Here is an 11,334-nt window from a genome sequence, read left to right on the forward strand (position 1 = left end):
TAGATGGGTGAGAGTGATTTTTTTAAAATGTCCATTATTCTAAGCTGGCCACTTGGGGTCACTAACGATCTGAGAGAGAAAGACCAGCTGGCTCGGTAAAGTTCTTTAGCTAAGAGATTCTGCAGGTTGTTTATGGACTTTCTTTTTTTAATCTCTGTTTTTACCACCAAAATTTCCCTGAAGCCTTGATTAAGGTATTAGTGTTGAGTGGAGCCCAGGTTTGCACCAGACTGTGGACTACAGAGTCCCCTGCCCACCCTGGAGGAGGAGAGACAGAAAAAAACGAAAGAGAAAGGAAAACAGTCTTCCTCAGGGCAACCACCTCTGTCTTGACTCCACCTCAAGCAGCCTCCAACTCGAGGAGCCCTGGTGGTGTAGTGAATTAAACGTTGGGCTAGTGGAAAGGTCAACAGATTGAATCCACCAACTTCTCCAAAGGAGAAAGCTGGGCAGTCTCCCCGCTCTGGTAAAGATTTACAGCCTCAAAAAACCCCAGTGAGCGTCATGATGAGTTAGAGTCAATTCCACAACAGTGGCTTGCGTTCGGTTTTTCACTTTTCAAGTATTTGCATGTTGTGTTCTTGTTTTCCTCTGACTTCATGAATGGATTCTGCAGAGTTCAATGGCATGAAACAAAACACTCCTTGGTGACAGATAAACCTTTGTCTTGGAGAAGTGGAAACCAGTGAAGAGTGTTGCCCTGGGCAACCATCCCGGTGGACTTTCCTTTCAGGGTGCAGTGGGTGGTGGGGAACTGCAGATTTGGGGAATCATTGCAGCAATCAGCGGAGAGTCAGGTAACAAGAAAGAAAACAAGAAACATCTGAATAGCTCAATGTCGTGGGGATGTATGCAGCCCAGTTCCTGCAGACGGTCTCCATGGAGCCCGCTGAGGAATGCTGTCTGAAGGTCTGAACTCTGAGTGCAAGGAGCCCGCACCCTCCTGCTCTGAGAACCCTATAAACTTCCCTTCCCTCCTGGATCCATATTCCAGCCCAGAGGATTCAGCGTAGCCACGTAAAAGTGTCTTAATGGAGATGGATTTCAAAACCCTGCTGTCCCTTTTCAGATCATAAATTACTGTTAATTCTGTTTGTATTCTGCTCCCCCTACCTTCTTCCTCTCTTAATAGTTTCTGAAACAGTAATTGACGACAAAACCGAGCCCGCAAAGGGTGTGAGCAGGCCAGCTCCACTAGCCGAGCTGCGGGCCAAGGGTTTCCTCATCCTGCACTTTACAGCAACCAGAGTGAAATATTTATGGGCCGCGGGCGCCCTTCCTGGCCTCCTCCAGGAGGTCTTGTCGGTCAGCCCCGAGGGCCCCGGGCAGGAGCTTCCATGCTCCGTGCGCTGGAACCGAAGAGTTCGGCTTGTGTGTGTTGCCTTTCTCTCCGCCTTGTTCCAAAGCCAGGCTCTGCGCAAACAAGCTGTAAGCTGGAGGACTCTGAGAAGCAGCTGACTCAAGCTCCTCTGCACTTTTCTTCCTGCTGCGTTTGCTGTTGGTGGCTGTACAGTCAACTCCCATGTACCCCAGAATGAAATGGGGAAGGAAGACTGTGCACTGTTCCCAAGATGCGTGGTGCGTCCAGGTTCTGGTGGGGACCACTGTGCACCTTGCATGCCTTCTCCCCTCTGTGTAGTTGAGTTAAATGTTGGATTGCTATTGAAAAGGTCCACAGCTGGAACTCACCAGCCTCTTTACAGGAGAAAGACGAGACAGTCTCTTCTCACTGAGGTTGACAGCCTGGGAGATCTGATGTAGGCTCCTTTGAGTTGGAACTGACTTCATCGTGGTGGTGTTTGAGGCACCATTGAGTAAACCAGGACTCGTAGCAACCCTGTGGACAACAGATCTGAACCTTGTGCTATCCTGCACCATCTATCCTGATCTCCAATAAGCTCCAGCCCATTATCCCGGTTACTGTATCAATCTGTCTCATCCAGGACCTTCCTCTCCTGCACTGACCCTCCACCCTTCTGAGCATGATGTCCTTCCCCACGGACTGGTCTCTCCTGGCCAAATGCCCAATAGATCTGACATGAGACAGGCTTGATGACAGTAGGGAGGTTTCTTGGTTTGTTCATTTGTTTGTTTTTCAGCCCAAGGGGCTCATCCTCTGGCATCAGTTGGTTGACATTTAGTTGGTCGACATCTATAGGGTTTTCTTTCATTAGCTAGTTTGGAACTCAATGGATCTTCAGCTGTGAATCACTTCTGACTTGATGGCAAGGAGGAAAAGAGAGGGAGAAAAGAAGAGAGAGTGAAAGAGGGAGAAGAAGGAAAGGGAGAGGGGGATGGAGGGGGCAAGGGATTAGAAAAGGCAGGCAGAGGAGAGAGATGGAGGGAGGGAAAGGGTAAGGGAGAGGAAAAGGGAAAAGGAGGTGGGAGGGGAAGAGAGGGAAAGGAAGGGGGAGAGGGCGACATGGAGGTGAAGAAGGTGATAGGGAGGGGGGAGAAGGAAAGGGAGAGGGAAGAGGTGTGGGAGAGGGAGAGGGAGAGAGGGAGGTGGTGAAGAAGAGGGAGAGAGGAGAAGAAATAGAGAGGAGGTGAGGGAGGGGGTGAAGAGGAGGGAGAGATGGGGAGAGGCAGAGAGGGAGGGGTGATGGAGAGAAAGGGGGTGAGGGAGAGAGAAGGAAAGAGAGAGAGAGGGAGTGAAGGAGATAGAGAGGAAGAGAAGGGGAGAGGGAGGGAGGGAGGGAAAGAGAGAAGGAGGAAGAGAGAAAAAGGGAGTGAGGGAGGGGGTGAGGGAAGGGAGAGGGTTTAGCTCAAGATATTCTGTCTTCTTAATAACTCTGATATCTACGTCATGTGCTATTGAGTCCCCTGTGGCTCATAGTGACCCTATGTACAACAGCTTTGAAACCTGCCCTGTCCTAAGTCAGTCTCACTGACTCTGACACACCAACCCTTATTTTTTCCAGTTACTGTATCAATCCATGTTATCCAGTGTCTTCCTCTCCTGTACCGTCCCTCCACCCTTCAGACCATGATGTCCTTCTCCAACCATCTGTCTATCCTGGCCACATGACCAAAGTATGTGAGACAGAGCTTCAACATCCTAGCTTCCAAGGAGAAACTTTGTTTCACCTTCTCCGAGATAGATGTATTTCTTTTCTTCAAAATCCATGTTATATTTAAGACTCTTCTCAAACACCACAACTCAAAGGCATCAATTCTTCTGCCATTCTTAGTCATTGTCTCTCTGATGTTTAGCAAGTATTTGTGAAGACCATGGCCTGGATCAGGCTGACCTTAGTCTCTAGACAGACATAGTTGCTTCTTAGTACTCTGGAGAGGTCCCTGAGAGCAGATTTACCGAATCCAATTAGTCTTTTGATTTCCTGACTGCTGGTGTCAAGAATGTTGATTGTGGAGCCAATCATGCTGTAACTGTTAACATCCTCAATCTCTTCTCCATCCATCATGGTGCTGCCAGCTGGTCCAGTGGTGAGAATCTCTGTCTTCTTGATGATGAACTTCAATCCATATTGAAGACTACAGTCCTTAACCTTCTGCAGCAAATACTTCACATCCTCCTCAGTTTCAGCAAACAAGGTTGTATCATCTTCATAATGTAGATTGTTGTTAAGTTTTTCTCCTATCTTGATGCCACATTCCTCCTCATAAAGCCCAGCCTCCTGAATGATCTGTTCTGCGTATAGATTGAAAACATATAGAGACATGACACATCCGTGATGCACTCCCTTCCTGATTTTGAACTATGCAGTGTTTCTCTGCTCTGTTCTGAGGACTGCTTCCTGGTCCACAAGTTTCACAAGTGTAGGAAACACAAGCACAATCAAGTGTTTGGGGATTCCCATTCTCCTCAAGGTTAACTGAGCCATAGCTGATCCTGCAGTAAGTTTTCAAATGCAGTTAAGGAGAGAAGAGATTGCCCATTTTTCTCCCATGGAGCAACTGGTGGATTCAAATCATGTGCCTTCATGATTACAGCACAGTTTCTTACCATTAGGCCACCCCTCCACTCATGTCACAAAATTTGTTGTACTCTTTAGCGATACTTTGTTTCTTTCCTTGATTAATAAAATGCTTTGTCAATTAGTCATTTGTACCCTGGAGGACTTACGTCTCATGAAGGCAGGGGACCATAATGATCACTGTACAGAGTACATACTTATTGAATGTCAGCTAAATGAAGACATGAATAAAGTGGATCAATGAATTTATTAAGTGGCCAGCAGGAGTGGCATCCACTTCCTAAACAACATGCCTCTGGAAACTCTATGAACTTTGAGAAATGTCGATAGTTGTAGAGGGGCTTCAGGCCTTTGTCTCATAGGGTCGCTATGAGTTGTGCTCGACTCAAAGGTAATCAACAAAAACAACAACAACAAGCTATGTGTATAACGAAACAAGCAAACAAAGAGAAACAAACCAAAAAATCCAAGAAAGCAAACCAGTACCATTGAGCAAATGTTTTTATTTAAAAATTAATTTTAATGAAAGTTTACAGAGACTTAGAGTTTCCATTGTTGCACTTTTCTCCCTGCCCACCTCCTCCACTCCAATTTACTTTTTTCCTTGAAAAGTAAAAGAGAAACTCTTTCATTGTTATGCAATCCCTCTCCCCAAGTCCACTCCACTGTGCAGTCTTCATTCTGGACTCCTGTCATGACAGTAATACACAATCATATATCCCTTTTAAACTGTTCTCTCCCTCATCTGTTTCAATGCAGTATACATCATTCTTCCTCTGCTTTTCTGTCTTCCCTCAATTCCGAGGTCAGTTCTGTTTTACAACAGTGGCCCTATGCAATATTTGCCCTTTTGTGGCTGAGATATTTCACTCAGCATAATGTCCTCCAGGGTCATCTGTTTTGCATAATATTCAGAATGGGCTTTTACCGTTTTCTTGGTCTGGAAATAAACCAGCAGGCTGTTCTCCTACGGGTACTCCGTAGGCTCAAACTGCTACCTGTTAGGTTTGTAGTTAACGGTAATCTGTCTGCACCATTTATGTCGCTGGCTCTGAGAAAATTCCTTGGTTCTTACCTTCCTAGGACTTATAGACTGACAGTGTGGTGGTGGTTGTGGTGTGATGGTAGAGACCAGGCAAGAGGCGTTAAGAGTGATGAGGTAGAGAAAAGGGGACATGTTTAAAAAACTTGAAAGGAGGCAGTTTGTGTCTTAGGAGAGATCAAGAACGGATTCATGAAGAAAATGCCATTTAAGAAGAGCCTCAACCCTCATCCATTGCTGGAAGAACGTAAAATGACACAGCTATTGTGGAATACAGTTTGTCAGTTCATCTCAATAAAGTTGGATATAGAATTACGTGCTGTCGTCTTGACACGTACCACTGAGTCAGAGATGACTCATAGATGACCTCCATGCAGGTTTTCGGAGGCGGACAATTGCACCGGAGGAGATTGCCCATCTCTCTCCAGTGGAGCAGTTGGTGGCTTTGAACTGCAAAGCCTTTGGGTTGACAGCAGAGCTCCTTTACCACAAGGACATCAAGCTCCCTAGAAATTACATACATCTCAATAATCCCAATTCTCTGACATAATCATAAATAAAAGCAGGAATTCAAATAGACACATGTCTATCAGCATTTATTGCAGCACTTTTTGCAATAGCCAAAATGTGGAAAACAACCAAAATATCTACTAGTTGCGGTACAAACATATGATGGAATAGTACTTGGCCCATAGATGTTTGTCCATTGTTGTTGTTATGTGCCGTTGAGTTGCCTGCAACTCATAGCAACCCTATGTGCAACATCCCTACACCTTGCTCTATTATGTGCAATCTTATGGCCTCTGAAACACCTACCTCAATTAATCCAGTCACTGAATCAATCCATCTCACCAAGGGTCTTCCTCTCTTGCACTGTCCCTCCACCCTCCCAAGCATGATGTCCTCCTCCAAAAACTGGTCCCTCCTTGCAACACATTTAAAGTATGTCAGATGAAGCTTCAGAATCCTTACCTTTAAGGAGCAGCCTGCTCTCACTCTCTCTAGGATGAACCTGTTTGTTCCATTAGCAGTTCATGATATATTCAATACTCTTCTCCAGCAGCACAGCTCAAAGGCATCAATTCTTTTATCATCCCTAGTCATTGTTCAGCTTTCTAACACATAGTAAGTAATTGCAAAGACTATGTTCTGGATCAGGCGTACCTTAGTCTCCAGAATGACATCATTGCTCTTCAGTACTTTGGAGAGGTCTCTGACAGCTGACTCTCCCAATGCAATTCATCTTTTAATTTCCTGGCTGCTGGTGCCAAAAGTTTTAATTGTGGAGCCAAGCAAACTAAAGCTGTGAACAATCTCAATCTCTTCACCATCCATCCTGATGCTGACAATAGGCACAGTGGTGAAAATCTTTGCTTTCTTTCTGTTAAGCTTCAATCCACATTGAAGGCTGTAGACCTTGACTTTCTGCAGCAAGCACTTCAGGTCCTATTCAGTTTCAGCAAGCAGGGCTGTGTCATCTACATAACCCAGATTGTTGATGAGTCTTCCTCCAATCCTGATGTCACATTTTTCCTCATAGAGCCCAGGCTCCTGGATAATCTGTTCTGCATGTAGATTGAAAAAGGTATGGTGATAGAACATATCCTTGGTGTACGCCCTTCTTGATTTTGAACCATGTATTATTTCCTTGCTGTATTCTGATGACTGCTTCCTGGTCCAAGTGTAGGTTTTAAGTAAACATGACCAAATAAGTGTTCTGGGATTCCCATTCTTCTCAGAGTTAGCCACAGTTTATTGTGATCCACACAGTCAAATACCTTTGCATAGTCAATAAAACACAGACATTCCTCTGGTATTCTCTGCTTTCAACCAAGATCCATCTAACATTAGCTATAGCATCTCTAGTACCACCCCTCTTCTAAATGACTTTAGGCAGTACTCTGTCGATGTGCTCTTATAGTTGTTTTTGGATAAGTTTCAGCAGTAGAGTTTTCAATACTATGATCTTTGAAAATATATTGTCAAGACTGTCCTCTGAGACACCTTTTAGTGAGTTTGGACTGCCAATCTTTTGACTGCTAGTCAAACATTTACCTGTTTGCACCATCTAGAGACTCCACATAAACATGTATAGATCTATAATCACAACTGTACAGCAATTAATAACCCCTGAAACTAATTGCACAGCATCTCATGAGCCCTTAGAGAACAATAGGATATAATAGTTACACTCAAATCTGTAGATCTGTTCTGAAAGGTTTTAGAATTTACATTTGGTGTGTTTCTGAGGCTTCCTGTCCTGTTTTGAACATTTTGAACTATTTAGAAACTGATTCCTCAGTGTGTTTGCCTGAAGGAATCTGGTACCACTCCTGAGGTCAGGGAGACAGAGTGGCTAAGGCTGTATGGTGCTTTCTCAAAAAGTTGCAAACAGAAATACCATTTGACCCAGCAATTCCACTACTGGGAATTTACCCCAAAGAAATCATAACTGCCACCCAAGCAGATATATATGCACACCCATGTATACTGCAGCTTTGTTCACAATAGCAAAGAGCTGGAAGCAACCCAAGTGCCCATCAACAAACGAATGGATAGAGAAGCTGTGGTATATTCACACAATGGAATACTATGCGGCATTGAAAAACAAGGAACTCATGCAATATTATGCAAAATGGGTGACCCTGGAGGACATTAAGCTGAGTGAAATATCTCAGCTACAAAAGGACAAATATTGCATAGGCCCACTGTTGTAAAACGGGACTGACACTGAGGTTGAGGAAAGACAGAGAAGGGAGGAATGATGTATACTGCATTGAAACTAGATGAAAGAAAGAAATGTTTGGGAGTGATATATGATTGGGTATTATTGCAGAAGTCCAAAATGAAGCCTGCACAGTGGAGTGGACTTTGAGTGAGGGATTGCATAACCATGAAATAATTTTTCTTTTGCTTTTCAAGGAGAAGAGTGAATTGGGGGGAGGGGGTGGGCAGGAAGAAAAGTGCAACAATGAATGAATGGAAACCCTAAGTCTCTGTAAACTTTCATTAAAATGAATTAAAAAAAGAGTATTTCTTAAAAAAAAATAGTGGAACTTGCTTTTGGGCTGCTGGACAAGTTCAAGTTCCTAACTATCTGTGTCTTAGTTCCTCCTTTTAAAAACGGGTGCTAAGGATATCTGCCCCACTGGGCTATAGTGAGAATACATTCATTATTGTAAGTGATTTCTCTCTCTCATTGTTATAAAGTTGCAACTGTCTCTCTAGCAAGTTTTTGAGACTGTAAATTTGCAAAAGTGAATATTATCCATCTTTCTCTCACAGAGCTACTGGTGGGTTTTAATTGCCAGAGAGTTGAGACCTGTGGGTTAGGAGTAAGCTCTACTTAGAGATGGAGAAGAGATTGAAGTTGTTAACAGTTACAGCTTGCTCAGCTCCACAATCAACACTCTTGGCACCAGCAGTCAGGAAAGCAAAAGATGAATTGCATTACGAAAATCTGCTGTCAGGACCTCTCCAGCATGCCAAGGAACAAGGATGTCAGTTTAGAGACTAAGGTGCTCCTAATCCAGGCTATGGTCTTCACAAGTATTTAGTATGCATCAGAGAGCTAGCTAATGGCCAAGGATGACAGAAGAAGAATAGATACCTTTGAATTGTGGTGCTGGAGGAAAGCATTGGACATACCATGGACTACCAAGAGAACGAAAAGATCTGTCCTAGAGAGGGTGAAACAAGGCTGCTCCCTGGAGGCAGGATTTTGAGACTCCATCTCACATACTTTGTGCATGTAGTCAGCAGGGACCAGGCTTCTGGAGAAGGATGTAATGCTTGGAAGGGTGTAGGGACAGTGCAGTAGAGGACAAGAAAGATTGACACAGTAACTGAGGTAATGGGAGTAGGTGTGTTAGAGACAGAGAGATCGGTTTAGGATAGAGCAGAGTTCAGAGCTATTGTGCATAGGATCTCTACAATTCATGGTCGACTCAAAATCACACAACAACAACAACAACAACAACAACAACAACATTATTATTATTATTGCATTCTGGTGGTCTAGTGGGTAAAGTGTTATACTGCAAACTCAAAGGTAGTCTGTTCAAGTGTACCAACTGTTTCAAGCGAGAACATCTTCTCTTATACATTCTATAGGTTCTAAAAGTCCAGTGATGGTCCTTCTGAGTTGTTCAGCCTCAACAGTACACAACAACAACAACAACAACAACATTATTGCTTTTGAGTTCTAGTGGCCTAATAACTTTGGTGGCCTAGAGGTAAGAAGCTGCGCTGTAATCCTGAAGGCATGTGGTTTGAATCCATGAGCTGTTTCGACAGAGGATGATGAGAAAATCCTCCCTTGTGATTAACTGTCTATGAAAACTCACTGGGGGTCAGCTATGAACCAGTTCCAGCTTGAAAGCACACAACAACAACAATGACAACAAAACAACAATGGGTAAGAAGTTGCGCTGCCGTCCCAAAGGCAGGTGACTTGAATCCAGCAGGTTCTCTGGTGTTTGAAAGCTTACGTGGCCCAGGAGGAGATTGCCTATTTTTCTCCTGAGGAGTTAGTTACCTGGTGGATTTGAACCACCAGAGAAGTGCTGCCCTGGGATTAGCTGTACAACTTTTTTACAGATTCTCAGCCCTACAATGGGAGGGAAATGAATCTCTGTTCTTTTCCAAGGTTTATTCTTTGCAACAGCACAGTGGTGAAGTAGAAGTCAGACCACTACTGTCAAAGAAATCAGAACTGCCATCCAAACAAATATACTCACACCTATGTTTATTGCTGCTTTGCTCACAATGGCAAAGAGTCGGAAACAACTCAAGTGCCCATCAACAAATGGATAGAGAAGCTGTGGTATATGCACACACTGGAAAACTACGTTGCTTTGAAAAACAAGGAACTCATAAAGTATTATAAAATTACGAAATGGGTGACCCTGGAGGAAATTATGCTAAGTGAACTATATCAATCATAAAAGGACCAATACTGCATAACACCACTGTTATAAAACAAAACTGAAATGCGGGTTGGGGACAAACTAAGAAAAGAGGGGATAAATGATGTACATTGCATTGAAACAAATGAGAAAAAGAACTGTTTCAAAGGAATACGTAATAGGGTATTATTTGCATGGCAACAGTTCAGAATAAGAGCTGCATAGCAAGTTGGACTGGGGTGGGCGTCAGAGGAGGAAATTGTGCAACAATGAATGAAAGGAAATCCAAGTTCTCTATAAACGCAAACTAAAAACCTAAAAGGAATGGAGAGATGCATGCAAGGCAATGCCTGCTTCCCCAAATGTCATAATTGGAGACCTCTTGGAAGGAAAACTGATAAACGGATGTGTCAGAGAACAGAAATAGACTCACTTACCATTGTCATCCATCTGTCAGCAGAAGCTTTGTGTTACGATGTTGAGCAGTTCCTGACAGCATTTCCACACACTAAAACAGAAGATGAAGAAAGACCTGGTGACCTCTTTGGGAAAACCAGCCAATGAAACCCCACAGACCCTGATGATCCAATTACCCATCATGGAGACGGTGCAGGGCTGTGCAGAGTTTCCCTCTGTTGTGCATAAAGGCACCAGGACGTGAGGCCCCGCGTGAATGCTTGTTTACAACAACTAGCCTCCTAGAGAGGAGGTTTAGCCTCACCCAGCTCTTCAGCCACCTCAACTTATGACTTGGTGCAATGAGATAATTTTCTAGAGGTCTAAACCTTAATCATGTATTTTGGACAGGTTATCAGGAGAGGCCAGTCCAGGGAGAATGGCATTATGCTTGGGAAAGCGCAGAAGAGGAAGGTCATCCACAAGACGGATTGGCACAGTGGCAGCACCCCAGTATCGAGCAGTGTTTCCTTCTGTAGTATGTGGGGTCACCATGAGTCACAGCTGACTCCATGGCACCCCAAAACCACACCACCACCACCAAACATGACATTATATTTTGAAGTGAAGAGAGAGAGAGAAAAAAATAAATATACCCACAAGGAGAAAATGGATGAGAAAGAAAATAAACTCTCCTTTTCTGAGCAGAGGTCTCAAAACACCAGAATGGAAACTCATGAATAAATTAAATTTTCTTTAAACAGGTTGTCACTTTATATCCAGAACATAAACAATATCAACTGCTAAAAGAGCCTTGGTGCCACAAAGGTTAAAGGTGAAGCTGCTAATAGAGGGGTCTGTGGTTCGAACTCACCAGCAGCTCTGTGGGAGAAGAGACCTTGAAATCTGCTCCCACGGAGGTCCCAACAAAGAACACCCCATGGGACTGGAGACTGGGGGACTTCTTTGTCCCACAAGATCACCATGAGTAAGAATTGACTTGGTACTGGATGAAATATGTTTACGGCATTGAAGTCTATGGGGGAGAGAA

At 43.9% G+C, this 11,334-nt stretch overlaps 1 protein-coding gene across 1 annotated transcript in view; it reads left to right on the forward strand.

Moving 5' to 3' along the window:
* The first annotated feature begins 846 nt into the window (after positions 1 to 846).
* Positions 847 to 11,334, forward strand: part of LOC102858171 (40S ribosomal protein S15a-like) — a 50,490-nt gene continuing 40,002 nt past the window's right edge. The window contains exons 1-2 of the mRNA XM_006884534.1: positions 847 to 901; positions 1,133 to 1,428. Of these exons, the coding sequence (XP_006884596.1) occupies positions 847 to 901; positions 1,133 to 1,428 (351 nt within the window). The remainder of the gene's footprint in view (positions 902 to 1,132; positions 1,429 to 11,334) is intronic.

The sequence above is a fragment of the Elephantulus edwardii genome, unplaced genomic scaffold (genome assembly GCF_000299155.1).
Source record: "Elephantulus edwardii isolate Elephantulus edwardi_28Jun2011 unplaced genomic scaffold, EleEdw1.0 scaffold00035, whole genome shotgun sequence".
Taxonomy (NCBI): domain Eukaryota; kingdom Metazoa; phylum Chordata; class Mammalia; order Macroscelidea; family Macroscelididae; genus Elephantulus; species Elephantulus edwardii.